This window comes from Lissotriton vulgaris, chromosome 6 (assembly GCF_964263255.1).
Source record: "Lissotriton vulgaris chromosome 6, aLisVul1.2, whole genome shotgun sequence".
In the NCBI taxonomy this organism is placed as follows: domain Eukaryota; kingdom Metazoa; phylum Chordata; class Amphibia; order Caudata; family Salamandridae; genus Lissotriton; species Lissotriton vulgaris.
In genome coordinates, this window is record NC_141694.1 from 1,695,909,892 (window position 1) to 1,695,936,937 (window position 27,046).

Below are 27,046 nucleotides of genomic sequence, written 5' to 3' on the forward strand. Positions count from 1 at the left end.
ACATCTGAGAGTAACTCGAATGTTGATGTGCACAGACAATATGTGTCCTTTAATGACAGCAATATTTAAGGCTGAGATAAGGTTATGAAGGGGAATGACAGAGTGCTGAAAGACAAAGCAACGCAAAACTTTCTCAATGACCATCACATACTTCTCGACTACTAGAAGCACAATTGAGTGCGTATTTATAATCCTGTATAAGTCTCAGCATTGCATCTCTCTCCTACGGGTACATTTCTAAGATAGGTTAGGTCCAAAAAACGAAATCGGAAAGGTCAACTCAGGATTATAAATTCTTTTTTGATGGGTTTTATTTTCAGATTTAGAAATCTGCAGTTAAAAAAATGTGAGCTTTCCAGCCTGAAAAACCATTTCTACGCTTTTTTGTGCATTTCTACCCACAGAGTGACAAATGGTGTTGACACTGAGCGAGTAGCTTAATTGTAACAATGACACACTGAACTTGGGGTAGACAAAATGTCTGGCAGGCCAATGCAAAAGAAATGGGAAAGTAATATTGTCAATGGAACAGGCTATATATCACCCATCAATGCTCTCCCGGCCTATATGTTACAGCGCAGAGCTCTTTCTTTGGCATCATGAAGATATTTTCAGCGACTATGCACATGATTTTACCACACTGATGGGTAAATACTACAACAGGATATTCTAAATAGAAGGAGAAAAATATTTCTTGGACCCACACACCGCCATAAAGAACCTCTGAATAGTATTATGCAGCCAAATCACCATGTCTCTGACTCCTGCTGCCACATATTCAATGTGTTCAAGATGTTCTTTAAATAGCACCCCACCAAGACTCACAGAAACGCTACCCAAGCCCTCATCATCAGCAAGCTGAACTTTGGGAATGCACTCAATGCTGAAACCGATGCTCAACTGACCACAATACTCAAGACCATACAAAAAGCAGTGGTCAGACTCCCCCTCAGCCTCCCACCCACCACTCATATCACCTCGCGCTTCAAAGAGGTCGACTGCATCCCAATCCACAGTCAGGCACTCTTCAAACTCCTCACACACACATACAGAACCTTACACAACATTGGACCCACATACCTCAACAACCGCATTAAGTTCCACAAACCTACTAGGCAGCTTTGCTCATCCGGACTCCTGTTTGCGCCCACTTCGCCCACATACGCAGAGCCGTATCCGGTGGTCCTGGAATCCTCTACATGTCTCCTAAATCCTGGATCGACTTGCCCCTGCACATCAGAGCTGTCTCCTAAGTTCTTGAATTCTGCAAGAAACTGAAGAGCTGTCTCTTCACCTAGCCCTGGCCCCATCAAATACAGCTCCTGATTTAGTGCCACGATACACTCCTGGCTGAGTTGTGCACTATGTAAATACAGAAAATATATGATTCAACCTTTTTAGGCCTCCAGAATCCCCAAGAGATTTCATGTCCACTCACAAACAAAGTCCACATCAGCCCTGAAACAATCAGGAATGGACATAACCTTCAATGAAATCTGGTGAAAGTCTTTGACATTATGTAAGAGGTAACACGATGTATGGAGTGCATACGAGCATATATTTCAGTCGTTGTTCATTACTATGTCTTTAGCTCCATGATTTTGGAGTGACCACTGTCATAGTCAGACCTCAAAGAGTAGTACATTGGTGTTATGTGAAAGTAAGAATGCATTAGTCAAGCCTTTTATACACAGGACCGCTGCCGTGTACTTTCAGTAATGGCATGTGATAAGAGGTATTAACAGTGGTTGCACTCCCTACACAGCAGAAAAGAGAAAACCCTATAACAACACTGATTCAGGCGGCAGAACGTCTACTAATGATGACAGCAGAACATTCCAGCCGGAGTGTAACTCACACCCCACTGGCTCACACAACGACGAGACCATTGCTTAATTTGAGCCGGTAGTTTCTGGTGCTCGACATGGGCATTTAATTGCCGGCACCAGCACTTAGTTGCCTGAACCTGCAGGTATTACAGCTGCCACATGGTGGTGCTGTTTGTGTAATTTAAAGATAAGCAGAAAATGTGTTGTTTGTTAATTCAATATACATTAAAATTAACTAGTACCTGCAAGACAAGGATCTCCTAAGGACAGCAGAGAAAGAGTCTGAGATTGTGTTCCAAAATATGAATGATTGTGAAGTTACAATGCCGCATGTAGAGAGCCAACAGGTGGTTACCCCACGATACACCCACTACATCACTTCCTGGGCTACCCCACGATACACCCACTACATCACTTCCTGAGCTGCCCGACGATACACCCACTACATCACTTCCTGGGCTGCCCCATGATACACCCACTACATCACTTCCTGGGCTGCCCAACGATACACCCACTACATCACTTCCTGGGCTGCCCGACGATACACCCACTACATCACTTCCTGGGCTGCCCGACGATACACCCACTACATCACTTCCTGGGCTGCCCCATGTTACACCCACTACATCACTTCCTGGGTTGGCCCTGGCCCGAGGAGATAAATAAAGGGGGGCAAGGTCCCTCGAGCCTTCGCTCGCACAATATCACCGAGTGCACGTCCGTTCTGTGCAGCGCCGCAAATGACTAGGCCTCATCTAATGGCCTGCATAGGGCACGCTACACTGCATACACATTGAATTTGGTTAGGATGGGGTCAGAAATTATGTTTGACTGCCTTACTGATCTGGCACCCACTAGACCCAGCTTTATGTCAAGCGGTGCACAGGCACTCAATATAGCACATCACTAGTGCAGTAGACATGGAGGCAGGTTAACCTTAGGGAAAGACTAGCCCCAGCCGGGAGTACCTGAAAACCCATACATGAAAGGCTACGGGCAAAGCTTTCATTAGTGCAGCAGGTGCAACCACAGGTGACCATCTCAGAGTGCCTTTGGGGCGAGGGTTGAGGAAAAATATAAGAAAGCGACCTCCTTCAAACACACCTTTTGCGTGAAAACCTAGAATTATTGCGCACATTCTGCTAAACGTACACACACTACTGCCACGCATCTACCTCTTAAAAATACATCTAAATAGAGCTAAGTGGCACTTTTTTTGTTTTCTATCTGTTCACGCACGTAGTTTGTATACTTTAAACTCAAAGTGGTCCTAAGTTCTCTGAGTCAAATTTCATGTCCGTGGAAAAGGGGCACATACAATAGCTCATTAAGGCTACAATCAGGCCTTCTACAGACATGAGCCAATCAAAACTCAATCTGTATTTAGATAAACCCAAAGGGACACGTGACGTCACTAATATGCTTTTTTATAGTCAGAGCATTTCAACCACTTCAACTAAATGCTGATTGTAAACCTTTTTGTGTCTCTATGATTCATTTAAAATGGATGTGGTAATTCAAATGGTGTATTGAGTCCCATAACAACTGCAGCAGCTTTCAGGGTAAGGGTACCTATCAGAAAAAAATCATTACCTTGTTCACAAGACATTAAATATCCACGTTTGCCCAGGTCCCCTGGTATCCTGCAGAAACCTGGCCCGCCGCAGCTTACAATCACCAGCTGCCACACGAGGTCCGCCTCAATCACCCCTCTCTTTATTTTGCAGCCATTTTCCCTGAATGTCAAAGTCAATTTAGTGCAGTTCACTTTGCTGAATAAATCAGAGGTGAAATCCTTGCTAAAAGTTAAATTTGATTTGCTAAAAGGAGCTTAGGGCAACTATTAATCAATATATCCAGAGTGTCAGAGCTGAGGCCATGACAGACAGGCATTCATTTGGAGATTGACTCAGACATAGGGGGGTGGGAGAAGGAAAAAGGGCGACCGCCAGACCTGGGGGTTCACATGGCAACAGAAAGTGGTGCTGAACTGAACCCCTCATGTACAAATATCAATATAGATTACACGCGCAGTCAACATATGACAGGGCTCTCTGAAAACTGACTTTACTAGGGATTTTGTTGCTATTTCACTATGTGTGTTGTTTAATTAAGCACTAGTGTCGGCTATTACATTCACTGGGCTCTCAAATATTATCAGAATGGGCTCTACTTTACAATTATATGAATACTCACTGGCTTTTTTCCATCTTTGTATACATGTTTGAGTATTAGTGGTTGTGACATTTCAAGTGGTAGTCCCAACTCACAAAGTTTATTGCTAACACAAGTAGGACTTACATGTCTTACATGGGACCTCTAGGCGAATTGTCGCTACCTAACTCACCTAATGAGGATAAGAAGACATTCATTTCTTGCGCAATGGGACTGACTGGAGCTAACAATCCGCTGGTATGGAGGATTTTGCGTGGTCATTTTATGAATTGGGACAGTACATGGTGCATTTCTGGTGGCCTGTAAAAGTTAGTGACCGCCCATAAACTCATATGTTTGTGGGCATTTCCAAACGTTTTTCAGGGAGCTTCCATCCACTGGGAACCTACTTCTGGCACATTAGTAAGTCCTTCTCCTGAATGGGAAAGGACCTAATTCATCTCTATATCTCAGGAGGGTGTCGAAGAAGGACTTTTTTTCCAAGGACCACATGGTTTCCCTGTGGAATGTTGAGAATGGCACACTATTAACTCTTCGAATAAGCTCTTAAAATATCTAGTGAGCTCCAAGCACCTTTAAGGTAATTGATGGTTTTTGGATGAAGTACTGAAATAAAACTCCTCTAGTCAATAATACAAAATAATTATTATTTGTGGTGAAAGGTGGCTTTGTTGAATCCTGTGCATTTCATATGAGGGCCTATCTGTAGTAGGTTTTTCTCACGATTGTTCTAAAATAGTTTAGTGCCAGTAACTCAAGAGCACTTTGTACTCGAGTACTCACTTTCCTTAGTTTTTCCCTGTGACTGACTCAACTCAAGTTACATTTTCACAGAAAATGCTTGTGAAAGTCGTGATACTCCTACAGAAGTCTCCAAAGCAGAGCAACCGATACTTTGTTCCCTTCAATACGAAAAATCTCAGCAACTTCGCTCCCCCCTAATTGATGTTACCTCTTTGAGTAACCGACTGTGAAATCACTGCTAAAACTGAAATAAAATCTCTAATGCATGTACTGAATAAAAGATACACACCTATTAGGCAGGCGGGGTGGTTGCATGGTACTATTTACGTGTTCTGGTGAACCACAAAGCAGTAGATATTACAAGATCCAATAATGGCTTTGTAGACAGCAACATCCACTGTATTTTTCATGTCTTTTTCAGGCTTATTATTAGCTAATTGTCCATATTTGATTGGCATGATCTCAAATATGCAACTGCTGACCAATAATTTTTGGCAATTATATCATTGCATGGATTCACTGCTATTTTTCCAGTATCAACCCCGCAAAGCAACATTTGGGGGCTGTCGACTCAGCCATGATGCACCAGGATGAATCTCTGATATCTAGCTGAGTACCAAAAAAGCAAAACGTCTCTTTAATAGGAACATCAAGGATAGTTGATGGTGACTCTTGCTTAATTTAAAAAACAGGCAAAAGCTCCCCCTGTGGCCCCCTGGTGAGCCTTTGTGGTTTTGTACTGCTTGGCTTGGGTTTTATATATCACTAGACACACAAGGCTGAGGAGCGCATGGAAATGGCTTCTTCTTGATCGATGAAGATGATTTAATGCCTTCTACCAATGTCTTTCCATTACACGTTAATTTCAGTGGTCTAGAGGGCATTTTTGTCTGCATCCATATTTTTTTAGAGAACATTTTGTTCCTCTCTCAGCTTGTTAGGTACATATTTTAAGAGCCTAATGTTTCCGGTCTCCATTTAGAACAGGAGGAAAGCGCACATTTTTGCTGAATGTCAATGAGACACTTGCATTAGAGGGATGTTGCTGAACGGATTCAGACATTGTCATCAAGCAACTGACAAGCCTTCCTTAGGAAAAGAAGAGCCTTAAAATCTATTGTACAGGGACAAAAATGTAAAAAAAAATTAAAAATTTTAATTTACATTTCAATATTCTGAGTCATCATTTTCCATGGTAAAAGACAATGGATAACCTGGACTCCCTCTGTAGACATGTTCATATAGTTCCGCCAATATAGGTTACGCCTTCTCCCGCTCCAGCGGCCAAGACGCCTGATTAAGCACCTTCAGAATTTTTTTCACTAACTAAGTTCCAGAGGAATATTTTTAATCTGACACAAAGAACAACAAGAGGTCTGGCGGCTGGGTTGATAATCGTTTTATCACCCCCTGCGAAACCCGGCTCGGCGGCCTCCATCGCTCCTGCAGACCGGGCCGCCGCAGAAGGCCTGCACTGGGGGGAACGGAGTGAAGTGGAGTGTGGAAGTGCCTCCATATCTACATAAAAGAGATTAGAGGCGACAGCGTCCCCTTTTACAGCTCAATCATACTGTGTTAGCTATGCGCTTATCCGAGCGCGGACGGAATTGAAAGAGAAATAAAAAAAGGCTCTGGCAGATAGGAACCAGAAAAGTGAGGCATGAGCAATTTCTGAGGCTATAAAAGGATGGTAATGGCGGGGTGCTGTCATTCTCAAAAAGGGCTATTAGGCCACAATCTTCTGTTCACGTGCCCTCACGTTCCTCGCGCAAAAGTCAAGCATTTGCCACCGATTCCGCCATCGCTCCCTCTTCTGATAAGACCTGGTCATGTTTCATAATAACACTATTTCTGTTTGTTTGATTTATTTTTGTAAAGGGGCTAATTCTGTTTTCAGACAGTTTCCTAGCTATTATTTTTTGTTTACCTTTTCTTTTGTGGAAGGCATTGCTCTACAACATAACTTCCTTTGACTAAAATAGACGGTGCCCACACTTGACTATGTTGAGTAGCATATCTTAAGGGAAATTCTTCCCTTTGACTAGTGTGGAACCAGGATGTTTTATTTCTTAAGCCCCATGCCCAGAACATTTGCTGTAGTAACATAAGACTCAGTGCACAAATGCACAACAAGAACCTGCTGTCAATCTGTGCCTATCATGCTGGCCATGGCTGGCCACAGAATGATGCCAGGCTCAATTCAGCTGCACACTAGCTTTTGTTAGATGACTGCTTACCATTCACGTCTTCCTTTGCTGCTCCCTAACCCTGTTCTCGCAGGATCAAGGGTCGCACCTTCTGGTCACAGCCGGGCAGCACCAGTTAATGCCAATCACTGCTGCTGCTCAGCAAGGCCTGCACTCAGTACCGCGTGACTGTGCTGTCGCGTGGCTACAGAGAGCTCATTCCTGTGTGTTAGCCCTGGCTTTAAAACGTTCCCTCAAAGTTAGGCTTAGTGTGGCTCACTGGTTAGAGGCGGCAGACCCGGAAGCAGAGGACGGCCCGGGACCAGGGTTCAATGCCCGACGCGGCAGGGTCGTGGACCAGGGTCAGGGGACTCGATATTTCTCGCCTCGTGCCTACTCTAACCAGGGATCACACTTGGCAACTCTGGGCATTAGCTTGCCTTATCTCCACAACGGCCCCCCCACATACGCCGGGGATGCCTGGTTTCACCTTGGAGATACCCAGCAGGGACCATCTCACAGGGAAAACCAGGACGGGTTCCCCAGCGGTCTATAGCGCTGAGATACCCCATGGCGGGGTGATACATACGCTTTACAAGACACCATTACATTACATTACATTACATTACATATTTCAGTCTCAAAATCTCCTGCCCATTGTCGGTGTACCTTGAAGTGGTATAAACAGGTGGACTGTAAGTGAGAAGAACACAACATCTGGTACCAGCCGTGATGAAGGAACATCACTGGTCAGCGGGGAGATGCGCCTCCATTTCTCCATCTGGGAAAGTTTGTGAATGTATTGCTTGCTTAATGTATCTAAAAGCGCTTGTTTCAAGTTAATCTTGCAACTGTGTTCAGAGCTAGCAATGGTGAAGACTAAACGAACCTCAAATAGGGACCTATTAGCAACATAGATTTATTGAACTCTATGCAATGGAGCGCTGGGTGAAAAATTGAAGGACTTCATGGCACGAAGGGCAGACAGTGACGCAGTATCACATTTTGTGAGAGTCGTTATTTGTGTTGTACGGGTGTTGAACAAGGCCTGTCTCCTAGAGGTATTCCACCACAGCTGATTGGTCGGTAGGTATTTTGAAGGGTGAGTTGCAAGGGAGATGCTTGTCCACTACCAACATTCTTAGCCCAGCAATCCACCAAGAGCATTAAGATGATCCATGTTTGATGTTGCTTTTGGGAACTCTGCTTTTGTGAGAGGAAGTTCTAACGAAAATAAGAGATCTGCTAGTACCGATTTATAATAAATATTGCTCATGCTCAATGCAAGAGTCTGGGTTGTCGTAGGTAATGGGCAGACAGGCGGCAGTCTAAGAAAAACAACAGTTCCCTTTTCTTAAATGTTCTAGGGGTGTAAGCCCCTCTCAAAGCTTTTTACCACCCATATCAAGGATACACCGTATGTTGTAACCAGAGTTGCATCAAGATTGACAAATTTACAAATCCAACAGTTATGTGTCGACAGAAAAAAATTTTATAAAGACAAAAAAAGGGTTTTTCCTTGTTTATGTTCCCTCAGACCAAAACCATGTAGCAGAGTATATTCATAATTTTCTCCACACCACTACGTTAATAGCAATATGCATGTACACAGGAGAGTTTGGTTAAAAACAATTTCTTTATTTGATCAAGATACTGACCATGTCAATTTAAAAAACACAATCTATCACATTTATTCAATCATCAAACTTTCAAATTAAAAGATAAAAAAACCATGAAAAAGTGTCGACGCGGCGTTTCGGTGATGTGGTTTTTCATCAAGCAACTGACAAGCCTTCGAGGAAATAAAACTTTTAGAGAAGGGACTTGGATATGCAATCTCAGAACATGTGGACAAATTTAATCTGGAACGCGACATAAAAAGTTTTTTCAGGAAAATAAGACTAAAAAAATTTTTTGAGGGAAAAGAAAGAACTGTCAATGATAACAAATCAGGCCTTAGACCAAAATCCAATTGGATGCCCACTGGTACCATGGTAAGCAAAGAGATAGATATCTTTGAAAAGGTTGTTGAGAAGGGTTTGGAAGACCTACTCAAACAAAAATCATGGTTAAAATATAATCTCACTAAAAATGAGAAAGATGCTCTAGAAACCCTGAAAGGATGCAAAGAAATCACAATAAAACCTGGTGATAAGGGGGGGAGCATCGTCATAATGGACACTAATAATTACGAGTGTAAAATGCAGGAGATGCTTAAAAACACCCTCCACTATGCCCCCTCCAGCCGACAAGAATGGTCGGATTTAAAAGATAAAATCAGAGAGAGACTTAACTTCGCATTAGAAGATGGAGTAATTAATCAGGAAGAATTTAATTTCCTAAAAAACGACAAACCAGTTATACCAGCTATTTACGGACTCCCAAAAGTTCACAAAGATATCAAAGACCCACCCATGCGACCTATAGTTTCGAGTTTAAACTCTTTAACAGAACCATTGAGCCAATATGCAGATAAATTTATTCAACCATTGGTAACACAACAAAAAGCCTACATTAAGGACACCACAGATACGATCGCAAAGATTGAGAATAAACCCTTTAATGTGGATAGTGAGTGGCTAGTGACTCTAGACATAGAGGCACTATACACTAATATACCTCAAAATGATACAAAACTTATGATAGAGAGGCTTCTAAAAGGGACAGATGACAAGTTATCTGAACATGCTCAATTTATAGTGGACTGCATTGAGATAGTATTAACTAACAACATTTTTCTCTTTAAAGATGAGCTTTTTAAGCAAACAAAAGGCACAAGTATGGGCGCTACATGTGCGCCAAGCCTTGCTTGTCTTTACGTAGCAGCCTTTGAAGACACACACATCTTCAATGAGATGGCCCCATTTTTTGAGAACATAAAAATGTGGGTTCGTTTCATTGACGATGTGTTGTGCATATGGTCCGGGGGTGAAAATGAACTAAAAGAGTTCATCCAATGGATCAATTTAGGAGATAAAAACCTGAAATTTACATCAACCTACAGCAACCAGAGTTGTGATTTTTTAGACATTAGAATAAAACCTGTAGATGGAACTCTGAGAGTGGAACTCTTTAGCAAACCTACCGATCGCAACACTATGTTGCATTTCGAAAGCCACCACCCTGCAACCCAAAAAAATAATATACCCTTCGGACAATTCCTAAGGGTAAGAAGAAACTGTACCGATAGAGAGGAATTTGAAAAACATGCTCAAACACTAAGAATTAAGTTCCTAGAAAGAGGATATCCAAAAAAGATGGTTAAAAATGCTTACAAAAGAGCAAAATACTTCAATAGAGAAAGCTTATTTCAACCCAAATCCCAACCTGTAACAAATGATCAGAAACTGGTCTGTGTGACCAATTTCTCAAACATTAGCAACAAGGTGAAGAACCTTATAAATAGGAATTGGAACCTACTCCAAAATACAGGATCCATACCCATTCCAAAACCGATATTTGCATATCGACGAAATAGAACAATTAAAAATTGTTTAGTACATACTTATCCTGTCGAGATAAAAAGAAATAGGATTGAGACCATTGACGGAAAAGTGCCAGCCGGCAACTTCCCCTGCGGTGCCTGCAAAAATTGCAGCCTAATAATCAAAGGTCCCAAAATAGACTACAATGGAATCACCCATTACCAAAAAGATCTAGTTAACTGTAGAACCCCAAACGTGGTCTACATGATACAATGCCCCTGCCAAAAGGCGTACATAGGGGAGACCGCGAGGGAAATGAGACTCAGGTTAAATGAGCACAAATCCTCTATTAGAACAAAACGAGTCAATGCACCGCTAGTGGAACACTGGGAACAATGTAAACACACTGTCGAAGACCTAAAATGGTGGATTGTTGAAGTTGTCAAACTGAACAACAGGGGCGGAGATGTGGACAGTAAAAGAAAAAAGAGAGAGCAGTATTACATGTCCAAATTCAACACATTCCGAAATGGACTAAACAGTAGGGAGGAATGGGACAGAATAATTTAAATGCCTTATGTTTTATATTTCAGTAATAATGAGTAAGTCGGGGATAATAGTTTCCCTTCTTCAACACAGCTTGTATACCTTCATAATTCTTTGAAAACTGAACAGACACAATGATAAAAATTGCTGGTTCAGTAAAATACTAACGAAGTGAAATAAACAATTTTGAGAATAATACAGATTTGCATCCCCAAAAAACGAGCTGTACATTTCTAAAATTGCAGCCCAATAATAAATGACGCTCCAAATATAATCTTTATTAAAAACATCGCTGCCCACATTAGATAAAAATAGTTTTAATCGAACAGAAAATCAATATAACTCCAGAGGAATAAACAGAACACTACCAGAATAATGCACACACATAGAAACATTCGGAGTATAAACACTCTACAAGATGTCCGCCAATATAATCAGTATTATGAAGACATGGGCTCATGTCACGTGATCGGGATTCGATTGGCCAAAAATAAATGTGAGGCGATCGAGTGTAAACTAATCTAACTCAATATTAACGTGATATTAAAATGACTACAATACATGGAGGAAACGGATTCGTTTAGGTTTAATTTTAAATAAAGGCAGCTAACACATACATCCTTTAGAGCAAACCTGATTACTGTCTCGATTAATAAGCAGCAACTCTAAGATTATAGAAATATTCAGAGTAAAAAACACCCTACAAGATGTCTGCCAACAAAACCAGTATTATGAAGACATGGGTGCATGTCACGTGATCGGGACTCAATCGGCAAAAAATAATATATTGGGCGATCGATTGTATAGTAATCTAACCCAGTAACATTTGAACATGTAAATCGATTGCAATATAGGAAAGGAACTTACTCCCTTAACTTTAAATAAAGGCAACCAATACATATTTCTGAGCATTGTTTCAGTATATATGCAGTTACTCAAAGATGGCCGCCGCGGCTGAAATCCACAGAAACGGAACCGCGAAAATTACACAGGTGAACGATTTCACCTGTATCCAATTTACTAATTAGCAAAGGTATAAAAGCAGTTAAAATCAGAACTGAGTTATTCCAGCACGGAAGGACGGTCGTTGCAGGTGCCCACCCGAGACGCAAGTAAAATCGCCATCAAAGTAAGTACGGAATTCCGAATAGACCATTTAGATTAGTAGACGGCCCATTCCTGAAACTCTGTTGCCCTAAGTAACTCAGAGTTGAGACTAAAATTCTGTTCCCCTTTCTCTTTTAACTCCGTGTAATAACAGCTCAAGAGCGTTCCGAGTCTAAAGAAAAAGTCGCCCTTCAAATAAACTGTGCGAGCATAGAGACAAGAGATACTTATACATAAACGGTAAGACAGTAAAATATCCCGAAAAGAGATTTCTTTCACAAATTTAAAGTAATCTGCAGAGTCGCTATATATCCTCACAAAATAATAATGTATTTGCAGAGTATTTCATAACAACACGGCTGGGCAGAAAACTAGAACGATTGTCTTCCAGGATCGTAAAAGAATGATCCAGGTAAATAAAACTCACCATGTCCAAAAATGTAGTATTTGTAATGGTCACTTAGAGAAGTGAGGGAGTTACAGACTGTGAAAGGGTTTTCTACATGAGAAATCTAAAAACTAGTTAAGTGCTGTGAGGTTCACTTGAATAGTTTGTTGATAGAACCGCAAACAAATTAAAACAAATAGGACTTTATTTAAACAATAATATCCTTTCTCTATACAGGGAGTATGACTTGCTGATGTAAAGAATCCGAAGGGGTACAATAAATCTAAACGCTACCCCGCCTGAAAGATATAGGAATAAGGTAGCTCTAAATAGTGATCAATAAATTACCTCTTTGGTCAACAAGAAAAGTACATGACATTTTATGTTTCCAATTGCAGAACCAGAATTTATTTTAAAGAACCACGGATATCGCCAATTGATAAAAGCGATTCACTGAACTACAAAGTAGGTAGGTATAATAACTTTCAGCTTTAGGGGATAAATGAACCCTCTACAGCCTCAGGGAAGATGCAGGGTCCACAGATATAAACAGCACTCCCTTCAGTCAATAAAAACCCAATTAATATGGGGTATTTACTGTTTTTTAAGAAACATCTTTTAGAGTTGTTTATCGAGCAAAAATGAGTGTACATTAGAGGGATACCACACAAGGTAACACCGTAACAGGTTGCAAGATTCTCAAATATTCTAGATATTGTAATATGTTTATGATGTAGGGATATCGGCCCTCAGAATGTAAGAGTCTCCCAGACCATTGAATTAATGTTAGTTCAGAACTAACAACTTTGTTTGAAGTTTAGTCCAATATGCTCATGTAAATGAAACCAATACATCTAATGTGAATAACACAGAATGACACAGGGAATACTGCACCATGTTTGTAGGAAAATGTTGTTTAACTATGTTTTTAATAGATACCTGTTTGTATCACAACAGAAAGTAATTGTAAATTTTGTATTTTTAATTCTATAGTGATTTTAAATTTGAAAATCTTTGTCCTGAAGAAGGTGAAAAACCACATCACCGAAACGCCGCGTCGACACTTTTTCATGTTTTTTTTATCTGTTAATTTGAAAGTTTGATGATTGAATAAATGTGATAGATTGTGTTTTTTAAATTGACATGGTCAGTATCTTGATCAAATAAAGAAATTGTTTTTAACCAAACTCTCCTGTGTACATGCATATTGCTATTAACGTAGTGGTGTGGAGAAAATTATGAATATACTCTGCTACATGGTTTTGGTCTGAGGGAACATAAACAAGGAAAAACCCTTTTTTTGTCTTTATAAAAAAAATTTCTGTCGACACATAACTGTTGGATTTGTAAATTTGTCAATCTTGATGCAACTCTGGTTACAACATACGGTGTATCCTTGATATGGGTGGTAAAAAGCTTTGAGAGGGGCTTACACCCCTAGAACATTTAAGAAAAGGGAACTGTTGTTTTTCTTAGAGTGCCTAATAACCCCATCCCTTTTCTCTGAAAGGGTTCCTCCTTTATATTTTTACAAAAATCAGACAGGCGGCAGTGACACCAACACTTCTTAATTTGGGATAGGAATGTTTCAGTTAATGTTGTGGTGGATGGAGATTGGATTAGGCTCAGCTCTTAGCTGGACCAGATTGAGTGGCAATGGTTAATTTACTTGGTTAGGGAACAAGGATGACAACTTCAATTCCACTGAGTATACATTTAAGAAATATCTTGAGCATAACCAGAAATACGTGATGCAACAGGAAGGGTAACACTGCAGAGTGCGACAGATACTGTACAGTTCATCAATCAAGTTTTGAAAGTTATGCTAAGCGTACATTTGTATATTATTATACAGGTGTGTGTCTGTAAGTGCCTAAGGATGTGTGTTAGACTGAGGGCCAAGGGAGCATTATTTTAATATGCTTCTTTAATTCCAATAGGGGTCTCGGGATAATTTATTTCTAGGTGTCAGCAGACCCACAAGATAGCATTATCGGACCATCATGTATGCAGTAATAATATAAAGATGACACAATACAATACTCACGAAATAACAATTACACAATTGATATGAATAAATTGCCTTGAACCCACTGTGTATTTGTATTGAACACATCAAACAGCACAATGAACAAATTCAGCCTCTGTAACCCGCAAATATATATTGTTGAAATCTGATAAACAAAGAATTGCTGGTGTGGATGTTATCAAACTCTATGGAGGTTTTGGTATGAAGGGTTAGAGTCTGTTCAAGCCATAAAAGTTTCCCAGGGTTGGAACTCCCCAGCCTTTAACATAAAAAGAGCAAGTTGCACAACATCAATACAAACATCTCCATGCATGGATGTGCTTGCTTGAAAATCAAAGCAGCACAAACAAATTTACCTAACAACTGATAACATTGTCTGCTACACAAAGTGAGTACGCTGCTTGTACTCTACGCTTGATGTATCCGCAGAAGATGAATCTCCCACTCCGCTATAACTAGCTTCGAATTAATCTGGGGCGCTTTATTAGCAAGCGGTGTAAGGCAAAGCAGCCAGGATAACACAGAGTGATGTTTAAATTAGTTTACAATTTGCCTGGTCTCATCCAGAACTGCTCTGAACAAAGCCATTCAGAAATGTCAGCTGTGCTGCTAACCACTGTAACAAATTGTTGCCTGAACTCTGCACACCTAATGACTTCAAATTAGCCTCACTCCCATATCGCCTGACAGTTCGTTACGACTGTTAGCAACATGGCTGGCGTATCATGACCAATAAATTGATTTCAGTCGGGGCAGGGAAAGGGATTTCCATCAATTTGATTAAAGAAACTACTGTAGCATTCAAAGCATAAAGACAAACTAGTTTAAGGAGACAGAAAAGAAGTGAACTGGACCAGAAACACATTGTTCACGATTCAAAAGGCGCGTTGAAAGACCCTTGGTTGTGTGAAGACCGAATGCTCCCATTACACCGAGGTATGTAGACTAGAGGGACTCAGGTGGCTCCCGAGGCATCTTTAGCGAGTGCTTCGCGGAATTATTGAGACATGTTATCAATTATTGAGATATTTTATCAACTGGCCATGTTGGCATATTGTCAATTTTGAGAATCCGGTCACATTACATATAGGGCCACTGAAATTACGAGGCATTGGAGGGCCACATTATGTGGCAGGGTTGACCACTCGCTATAAGAAAAGCAAATTAAGCGGCACAATGCAGCACAATCTGTAGCTGTGTTACTTTTTTATTTTGCCAATTAAATTGCCTAGACAATTTTGCACCTCATTAGAATCAGTGAAATGCTTAAATACAGCAATCGGCAATTGAAAGGTTACCAGTTAACTTTTCCAAAATGGTTTCTTACTGCCTACGTATGAAGATTTTTCTTGAGCAATTTTTGATCAGTTTGGGTGAAAACAGCAAATCTTAGGCCAGATGCTGGATTATTTGTAAAATGTGACAAATTTGAATCTATGCAGAGTGCTGTGGCTTCACAATCACATAATTCCAGTGGAACTGATTATTTACTCAGAGAAAAAAGATAGATTCTAAAAATAAAGGTAGGAATGTAAATAGTAAAACTGCACCACAAGTCACTGCTGAAGCATTATATATCAACACTACTACGCAGTGGCATAACACAACTTGAGGGGGCTCCCCTGCAAAGCACATGTAGTGGGATCCTCCCTCACTCTGAGCCGAGTCAGGATCTCTCAGGCTGGGGCCCGCCACCCGTGCACAGTGCCGGAGGGGGATCCCCGGAGCTCGGACCCCCTGCAGGGGTTGCGAGTGCTGTTGTTACAACACTGCTACTATCTGAAAAATCTAAAAATGAATGCAGAATATCTGTGAGATGTTTATGTTACCGAGTTTGAACCTGATTTAGGTCCCACTCCCATGTTTTGAAATATGAAGCTATTTCCTAATGGGGTAGAGGGGCATGGGCTGAAGGTGAGCACCTGTTTCCTTGACACCGCTCAAGTGCTTAATAAAAAGCATTCCAGTTGTTTCCTCTGCTGATACATTTACAATGTTTTATCACTATATCAAATGATAAAACTTTGTAAGAGAAAGATAGGCATAAAATATATAAACAAAGTGTGCCCTGTTTCATGGGATCTCCTCTTGGAGGAAACTGATACCTAAAGAAGAATGAATAACGTTGCTAGGCGTTTAGTTCCTCAGAATAAACATTTAAACACAGTCTAGCTCACCCCCCCCCTCCTCTCAATTCCTTTACTATTTTATTTGCAAATAAGACAGCAGTGATCTTAAATGTGATGTGTAGAGGGAATTGAAAAGCAGCAACAATATTCACTGTGCAAAGTAGAGGAAAACAATGCTGAGCACATCAGACACCTTTTGAATGATTTATGTTATGCAATGTCACAATTTGCATCTACCCGCCTCCTGCCCCAATTTCATACTGCGTGATCTGACGTGTGTGGCCATTTCCCACTTTCCCGAATCTAAGTCCTTCTGCTGCTCTTTAGTATGATTCTGTACTTTTTCAATGAAAAAGGTACAATAATTACATCTATCAGGGATGGAGAATATCCTCTCTAGACCATCTAAGAAGGTTACCAAGCAAGAGTTCTGAGCAACAAAACATCCATCATCTCATGCTGTTATCACATGCAAACCAGCTGAAATAAATACAATGTTTGAAATTATTACCTTTATTTTAACTCCCAAAAGGATTTGACAGAGTCACAACCATGCTGAAACCAACAACACAAAGAAGCTTTCCAGAACATTTCAGGTGTTCCCTGTATCAATTTTCTATCACTCAGTGAGTAACCTTAAGCAGCAACACCACAGCCAGGACTGGTACCCTTATCTAGCTCCCTATGCAGCTCACTGAGGAAGACTAAGAATTATGAAATGGTCTAGTGTTGCTTGTCTTGCTATTCAGACATCTAGAGACCTCGGAGTTCATCCTGGGATAGCCATTTTGAGAAAGGCCCAATAAAAGAGTGCATCCTAAATAATGTTCAGTTCTGTAAAAATGTTCTTTGTCTCATTCACTAAAACTAGTGGTTCTCTGCAAGAGAAAATTTAGCCCTACAGAAATAAGTTGGAACCTGAAATGTTGATCTGTGCAACATTGACTACTGTGAAGTAACAAATACTTCCTGTTCAGCCCTGATTTGAAAACCCATACATGCTGATAACATTATGATTTTGATGATGGCCCTAAAAGAAAATAACTCGCCAGAAATAGTGCCTGTTCAGAAAGGTTACAGTAAGGAAAGTAGCCCTGAGACCACGCCTGTTCCCAGAGAAAACAATTTGTAGGGGTGGTAGTTTTTATCCAATCAAACACTGGCAACACAGGGTCTCTTATCCATAATCAGCTTCACGGCACATTGCTTTAGAAGGGAAGAGGGAAGGGGCTGTGTTTGGCTTCTTTCTAAATTCTACATGCACAGCCTACACAGGGTGAACATAATTGAAGAGTGTTACATCCCGTGCAAAACATTTTAGCTAGATCTATCAGCTATGACTTAGCACTGGTCAAAAAAGATAATCCAGACCACTTAGACCCTGATTACCAGTGGGTCGTTAACAAGGTACTATTTATCGCACCTCATAAATAACGATACCCTGGGGATGTTTTTTATCAGGAGTGATAAATAGTGTCTAGCTCGAGTTTTGGGAGAACATCATGGAGATTTGGGAGTTTAACACAGCAAAATCCGCATGATATGGTAAATACTGTATACATTTCAATTCAAAATATCAGCAGGAAGTCAATTCAATTCATACTATGTCAATTTTAATATCAAAAAGTCACCAAATCTTGAATCACAGGTTTCAAATTTACAGCACAATAACAATAGAGTTGGGAATAGACAGCTTGATGCAACAGTCCTCCTTTTGGCCGTTGAACAATATAATGAATTGAATTGACTTCTTGCCGATATTTTGAATTGGTCTTTGCTAAACAGCTTTATAAATTGACATTTTAATTAACCTAGAGTGCCGAGGTTTATACATTTATTTCACATTTTCACTGGGACCGAATGGGGTCTAGTGTTCTGGCACCTTAGGTAGTGGGGTGCATCTTTCGTAACCTTGAGTGGCACCAATACTTGGCTGTGTACACTAAATGCACTAAAAGAGTAGATTTGCTACCAATTAGACCATCACTGCCATCTGTAAATATTGTTATTGTATACATTTCCACTGTTAAATTTTGAAATTTAATAAAGGTTGAGCTACTTAAAATACAACCAAACTTGTAATTCCAATCCCTGAACAAATAGGGGTTTACTCAAGGGCCATAAAACAATGACCCACTCTTGTCCGAGAATTGGTTTTACTGTTCTTTTGCTGTTATTGTTATTACTATTATTATGAGCAGTGGCATAAGAAGTAGCAGAAATAAAAGCAGTGGTTGTATAGTAGTTGGAGCAATGTAGTACTAACTACAACACCCATTCAAAGGCGAGATGAGTTATGGAGACTTGTAAATGGAATGGGTGAGAATCTTTCTCTAATCTTCTCCATCTGTAATATCAACAGTTTCATTGAAAGACTCCCATTGGTGCTGTGGGTGTCTCACTGAGGGAGCGGCAGAGGGCAAAGCAGAAGCTACAAAGGCCATCTTAGAACCCTGAGAAGACGCGACAGACCAAAAAAAAACCAGATGAATTGAAAAATCGAGTTAATTCCAAGCATAGTAAATTTGTTCTCACTTGAATAAAATATTGTAGATAGGCATGACGATGTTTGCAAACCTCTACTATTCTCTCCGGATGCAAAGTCAACAATATCTCTTGCCATATATCACTTATTCCGTCATCAATGTTACTACACTGTTGAACCCATACAATCGAAGAAACTAAGCAATGAACTTTTACGAACAAGCAAATTGTCAGTAGTAAGTGTAGACACGAAACTTGAATATGTAAATCTTTTAAAGCAAGAGTCCTGGCAACATGATACATTTCTGATTTTCCTGGTAATGATGTTAAAATAAGAAGAAATACTTCTTCACAAAGACAGAAAATGTTATCCATACCTGGAATATGCTTGGCCCATCCGATGATCACCACCAGCTCCCTGTCGGCCAGGTCACAAAGTGTGGTGAGGGCTTTGATGTCACTGTCGGGGACCGTCGGATCAGGCATGGCATAGATCTTCTCTGGTTCGGCCACCAGCAAGTGTGAGACAATCTTGTTATCTGAAAGAATAGACCACAGCACTGCAGGATCAATAGTAGTATCTTAAAATTTGCCAAAGTTCATGGATGATAATTGGGGTCTGAGGAAATGAGGTGTCAAAGTCATGTCATACTGGCTAATATTTTGTGTAAACATGAATTAAAGTTGCTTTATCACATTCAAATTAAGAATTCAAAGGACCAAGCATGAATACATCATTGTGCATATAGCTGCTTCATAAATTGGTTTCAATGCCATACTATTGTTAGGAATTCCCAGAAATTCTAGCCGAAAACTGGCTAATTAACTGTGACTAACTACCCCGTTTTGTCTTTCCTTCTCTATTCTCCGCTGTCAGATCTGTCTAGATGTCTGAGCTTCATGTCTGCCTCCGACAACACAATACACATGCAGCATCTCGCCCTTAATGCTGAAGGTTCTTGGCCAGAAGCCACAACATTGTGCCACCTGACATTTAACCCTCTGCATGCTGTGGCCTTGCAAGAGCCTGAGCTGAATTAATCATCATAAGAAAACTCCCTCAGGTGTTCAGTTTTCAGGTGAGGCTGATAGATGTGCCACTATTCATGTATCTGAAATACCGAAGACCCACCATGTGTTACACGGTTTTCCATAAATTTGGTGAAAAATTATATGGAATGAAAGATGGGTAACTACCAATCAGAAGATTATTTTCCATGAAGAGCTTGTCTATGCTGTCACGTGTAACCCAAGCTGTACAAAAAACTACACATTATTGACAACTAGCCATCTACACTTTGATGTTGTGTAGTCCCCTAGAACCATTTCTCCAGCTGAAATCAGCAGCAGAGCAGTATTCATAGGGGAGACATTCATAAACTGCCTTCCCTCAGTGTCTCTTAAATATTCCTGGTGTATTACCACCCTCTAGTAATCTCTCCCCTCCAACGAACTGCCCAAACATAACAAACATTCTGGCTTCCTAACGCCCTCTCCCACCATCTTCAGGAGAACTCACCTAGCTGCTACCAACTCCCAAAATTAAGATACCATGTGTCCTGTCTCTCCCGTCCAGTCACCCTTCACTAAAATACCAAATAAATACTTTGTGTGCCCCCTCCCCATCCTCTACACCTTCCATCTTACACACTGCCTGAAGCAGTGCGCTCCAATTCCAATATGAGAGGGAGAGCTGTTCCATCTTTTGGAGCTTTCCGCCAGTCAATGGCGCAGTCTTGAATGTTCATTTGAAAGCATTACATGCGTGCACACTCATGGCAATATTTTAACTCTCAAAACACACAAGATGATTGCACATTGGCAAAACAATCACTCCAAGTCACAGATCTGGGTTTAATCCATCCTTATTTTGCTCACCACGCCACCCCAGTTCAGACATGGCCATATGCAAATCAGTCTTGACCCTGTGCCTAGGCCCGGTTTCTGGCTATCAGCCGTCATCAGCCAGGATAGTTTGACTCTTGTGTGTTTTAATATTTTAACTCTCTCTGCCTGGTGCCAGTATTATTGAAAGGTAACCAAAAATACTTTCCTCGAATTTTCGACAACCGAAATTGCAATAGTAATGCCTCCTCAGATATTTGGGGTCTGGGCTGTAGCTTCAAGTTACATCCCCCCTAATATATGTATTATAATGTAGCAAATAGTTGGGAACAGGTGCTTTCAGTCTGGTGTGGTGAGGTGTCCGTTGAATTTCACTTAGGATTATTACATGCACACACAGACTAAAACACACACTCATTCGCTCTCCTCTGTTTTGAAGTTCTTAAAAATGTTGGTTATTTAACAAAATATTTTAAGTACCACTAACAATCCCCACTTTTCTCCCTTTCCACTGGTCCTTAAGCTGCCCTCATGTCCTGCTTCTCAGATAATGATAATGTATGTTAACAAGATATGCCAGCATAATTATTGGCAAATCTGAAGCTAACCCCCCCCCCCCATTCTTACTGACCAAGCTGCACTTGTTTGGGTAGTTCTAGGCCTCCCATCAGCTTTTAACAAGATGCATGGAACTACTACTACTATCAAGGGGCAAGCACAGAAGGAATAATTATCAGTGCTGCACTGATGATTCCTCTTTGAGAACTTTCTGTCAGTAAAGGATGCTTTTTACCATGAGGGAGGGCCTGCACAGATGAGTGGCCCACAGTGGTTAATGGCATATGAGAACCACGCGTGATCCCACCTCTCACTCTGGTCTATAGAGGCCTAGAGCAGGCATTGTATAAACGACCTTATAAAGGGAGCATGGTGGTTCACTGATCTGATGTCAGAGGAAAAAAAAAACTAAATTAATTTTTCACTGCTTTGATATGAGGGCAGTGAATAATTGGGACTGAAAATGGTGACCACAATAATTGTTCCAATGGAGAGCTGTACAGGTAAATTCAATCATAAATTATGTGCATGTGATTTAACGTTGACCATGGAAAAGTGTAAAAAGAGTGTTTGTGTACATACGCAATGTCTGTTCACAGTGGCGTAGGAAGGGGGTGCGGTGGGTGCGGGTCGCCCTGGGTGTCGTCACTGAGGGGGTGACAAAATGGTAAAAATTATTGTTTTAAACACATATTTTTGCCACTTTGTCAAGCCGGGGGTGACAAGAAATTTTCCGGACTGGGTACCACCTGACCTTGCTATGCTGCTGCCTGATCAAATACCAACGTGTGGTACTCAGCTGCACTGGATCATGGCCTGAGAACTACAGTCTTTTCTGCACTTCCATTGGTGGAAGCAGAGCGAGCACTCAAGAGGAAGAGGTGATGTATACTCAGGGCCTCTGGAATTATGCCACAGGGGAGTACCAAATTATGTGGCAGGGTTCACTAAATTTTGGAGCAACAAAAGGCAAATTATGGGGCAGCATGTGGCACATTTTTTGATAGTATTGATTCGTTATATTGTCTTTTTTACATGTTTAAACTGTCTGGGAAAATATTTCACCTCATTAGTACACGTTTAACACCCAAATACAGCAAGAGAAAGCAGAAAGGTGACCAGTCAACCTTTGCGAAAGGCACATCAGCACGTAGTGTTGTGTTTTTTTGTAACTTTTGATCCATTTGAGCTAGAAATGTTTTTTTTCTTAAAATCTGCAGATTATGCAGTTGTAGAGGCATTTTCCGGAAAATACAGCAAATCCATAATATGCTGAAAAAGCAGTGCCCCCAGTATCATAATCTGCTGGCCCTGTGTGTAGTCTATGATTCCGGTGGCTCTTGAAAATCAGAAATTGCACTATCTTCTTCTCAGTGCCCACTCAAGCAACTGTTAATGCTGATCCATCAATGTGTGCCATTGCAATCCACCGCCCGACTATGGTGCATTGGCAATCCTCCTCCTGTCTATGGTATGGGACTAGAGCCTTGGTGCACACATCGGTCACAAAGTCAATTCCACTTGCAATACTGCAATTACACAAAAGCCTTGTACCTTTCTGCAATACATCAAGTGAGGCTAGCACAAAACTAGTGAAAAAGTAGTGCAAATTCTGTCTGTACTCTTTTGTTTCAATATATTTCATGCAATGTTTGTGTTTGCATGTTAGGTCTGGCACCATTAATTATAATATTAAAAACTTGCTGGTCAATAGATATCAAAAAGACCCCTTGAATTCTATTGTTATAGATAGATTGAGTAGGTGATCAGATGTTGGCAGCGCAAGATACACACTGGCAACCAGGCGCTTTACACGTGTGCATGTTATGTTAAGACAGCCAAGTTCATCTAGCCTGACAGTTATCTGCTTGCCAGTTAAACTCAGACTCCAAATGATCTCCAGCTACCTCTTCCTTCTCAGTACGCTTATTCCCCTATTTCCATGATGTAGATGTTGATAGTGCTAAAACACAGCGATGTAGCGCTATACAAACTAACCCTGGGCGTAGTTTGCGAAGAAGCGCTACGTGAAGCTACTCGAAGTACACTTTGCACTACGCTAGCTACGCGTAGCACTACGCAAACTGCGTAGTACCCTGTTTGCACTGTGCAAGATGCTGTTTTCAATGATTACACAGAGCGGACAAGCATCCGGCACTGTGCAGTCATTGAAAACGGCATCTTGCACAGTGTGAGCTGTAGTTTTCTGCCGCTCTAGTAGATTTTTACTGGAGCGGCAGCTTTCTCAACGCGGACTGGTAGTTTCTCATCGCGAGCGGTCGCGAGCATACAGGACCACTCGCATTGAGAAACCTGACCTCCCCGGGTTGAGAATATCGCCGGGAGGTTTAGTTTCCACGCTCGCGATCAGCAACTTGATGTTGCTGATCGCGAACGAGGAAAAAGTCTCGCCGGGATGTCATTTTGCTTGCTCGCGGTCGCCAACTTGACCTTGAGGACCGCGAGCAAGCAAAAAATGACCGCTGCCCTACGCTACGCGTGTTTGCACTGTGCTACGTGCAATTTGAGTAGTGCAAAGTTGCCCAAACTTCGCAAACTACGCGAGCGTAGCTGTCCACCCAGGCCTAATACAAACACACAGCAAAACATTCCTGATAAATGCACACATGATAGATCAGAGGGGATATATTTTAGAAGGTAAGTTAACAAGGACTGTTTAATATGCTTCCTGTTTTTATACATGAGAGTAAGCATTTCTTCATACAAATGTGAGCTGGGTATGTAACACTTGAAACACACATCATTGGAAAGAATTGGGACATTTTGACCACTTCTTTCAAACATTAACATTTGTTTTAATATTCTAAGTGAGTAAAATGTTCCAAGTGAAACAAAAGGGTGTACACAGTCTATTTATATTCTTTTGAGCGTGATGGAATATTAATTGTACGGAATATACTTGGATGGCCTAATCTTGTTGACTGGCTTTAGTGACAAGGCTGGGGAGGGGGTGAAGCTAGGCCAGTGGAGTGCAGGGTCACGTGCACAGGAACGCACTTGAGTGTAGCGCACTGGAAAGAATGAATGGGAGATTGCACGGTGAATGGCACTTAACCTAAATATCATATCGTTTCTGCTTCTAAACAACCCTAACACGAGTCCGCCCGTCTTTGACGTCTCATTACATCGAAAGTAAGGCTGAAGTGCCGGAAAAAGCGAGGAAGAGAAGGAAAAGTCAGATCTCCTCAGCCCGCGAGGCGAGCGAGGGACCAGCGAGCCTGGCAGTCCCGGTTACCACAAGGCCGCGTTTTACACACACAAAAAAAGGATTTCTGCTCGCAGTTTTACCCGTGACTGCCGCTCACTCCTGTGCCTGCTTCACAGAATCTCGGCCGTGAATAATTGTGACAACGCCACAACCGTGAGGTACATCACGGAACCGGCCGCATTAAAGAGAGCACGAGGTGCGCGGGAAGCCTACTGCGCAGGCGCGGCTCCCCTTCCTGCCCCTGGGCAGAGCCTGGCATCGGGCTAAGGTTGAGTGATCCATGCAAAAGCGCGGGAAGGGGCCGGTCAGCCTCACGCGCGCCCCTTCCATCCGAGGAGGATGGACTGTGGTGGGAAAGGGCCCTGCACTTCCCCCATGCCTCCCAGAGCCCCATCACCAAGGAAACGGAATAGCCACGAGCGCTCTCTCAAACTACATCTTATTTAATGATTTCCTAATTACAATCAATACAACCCAATTTTCATTGCTGTGCTTTTCTGGTGCGCAAACAAGCGCGCGGGTTCCATAAAATCTCTGGGGCTAATTCTTCACTTAAGCCGATTTCGACGTTTCTTGGCGCTTATCTGGCAGGCTTTGAAAACTAGCACTTACGAGTGTGTGTTTAAAAGCAATCTGATGGGACGGATAATAGAAATATCAGTCCCATGGCTGCAGATAATAATTGAGAAAGAGGCAAGCGCCCCTGCCATAGAAGGGAGGAGGTGTTTTTTGTTGGCTTTTTAATGTGCTGCTTCAGAACATTCTGGGCCCCGTTGCAGGGAGGCACTGGTCAGGGGTGAACTGGTGCACAGGGGCGTAGGGAAAGGCTGTGGACCTGGTAAAAATTCGGACCTCCCAGCCATCTGAATAGAGCCAGACCACCATATTTTATGGAGAAAAAGACCGGCTCGTGTCTTATTAAAGCAGCACAGAGTTCATGGACGCCATGCAGAACTATATTACCAAAATGAGTCAGGAGCTTCAGGCGTCAATATTCCCCTTGAACTGGAATAACTCTAAACGCACTCAAAAACACAGCTGAGGTTTTACCTGCGTCAGGGAAAATCATATTGTTCTCAAGCGCACAGGCCACACCCAAGTGCCCATTTTGGGTGGATGGCCCTTGATAACTGGGCCCTTGACGCCAGGGCTTTAAGTGGGGTGAAAAAACTAGGGAGTCTCTCTAAGGGGTGTGACCAATGCAGTAAGGGTGTGGCTTTAAAATACTTAAGCTAAAAATCTGTGCTAAGCATAGTGTGCCGCCCGACTTGTATTTTGCTGTTTCCGTCATTGCATCCAGATATGATGCAACAAGCAACATCCTACCTACAACAAGTCAGGACCACTGGCTTTGTCAATGGTTGTTAGTTGCATAAGAAACATAAACATCAACCATGGCTTGTATATAATATTGAAAAAGCTTCCACTTAAAGTCCTGGTGACACCACGGCAATGTTGCTGCTTCTGAGTTTCAAAAACAGAAGGGAAATGCAGAGAGAAAATGACTCTCTTTAAAGGATTTCTCTTCCCCTACAACGCTCACCTGGCATGACGGCATGCCATAACTTCACCACTAGTAAGAAGTGCGCAGTGTGAGTAGTGCACATCGATGTGCCTGCTGTCACTGCAGTGTGGAAAAAAACAGACCGCCAGGCCACAAAACAGAGTCCGATAGAGACCCGTTTCGAGCCCCCTTTAAAAAACTGATGGTGCTCAGCACCGGTGAGACCCGGTCCACTTAAAGCCCTGCTTGATGCACTTGAACAAACACGCGCTTTATATTTCAACGTCATGGATCTTCAGGAACAGCACTTCCAGATTTCTGACAGTGCCGCAACGATGTGAAGCAGTAAAATATTTGTGGTATTTGGCGTCAATTTCTTTTCATATTCCTCCTCAGAGGGTGGTACCCGGATGGGACAGACCCTCTGCTCCTGTTGGTGAATTTTGTGTGTGTGGTCAAGTGTGTGTTGATCATGTGTTTACCCTTGCCTATGATGGAAGACACATTTTTCACCCTCCTAATTACTCTGGGGGGTGGGGGGGGGGGGGTGTAGGTCTGCATTGGGAGGACATAATTAGATAAATTTCCAGCCCTATCCGTGGTTGCAGTGTGACTGGGGCGCCGGTAACTAAACTCCACTTTAACAGCCTTCTGTAAACGACACTGTCAACATTTCAGCTCAATGACTACACTGAACAAAAAAAAATGAGAGAGGGCAATCTCTGCCTTGCCAAAATCCAGTCAAATTAAAACCCCTAATGAAATTAAGCATTAGAGTTTATTACATTTTATAGAATTATCAGAAAGTTTTTATTATAATGCAGAAAATCTGCTTAATGCAGGCCCAAAATGCATTTACTGACTGGCG

At 41.6% G+C, this 27,046-nt stretch overlaps 1 protein-coding gene across 4 annotated transcripts in view; it reads right to left on the minus strand.

The window, feature by feature from the left end:
- The window catches only part of ESRRG (estrogen related receptor gamma), a 264,204-nt gene that overhangs the window by 53,396 nt on the left and 183,762 nt on the right, over window positions 1-27,046 (minus strand). For 3 of the 4 annotated variants that reach the window (XM_086927902.1, XM_086927903.1, XM_086927906.1), the window contains one exon: window positions 19,420-19,602. In XM_086927902.1, the coding sequence (XP_086784028.1) occupies window positions 19,420-19,602 (183 nt within the window). The remainder of the gene's footprint in view (window positions 1-19,419; window positions 19,603-27,046) is intronic. The other variant, XM_086927905.1, reaches the window with a different exon arrangement.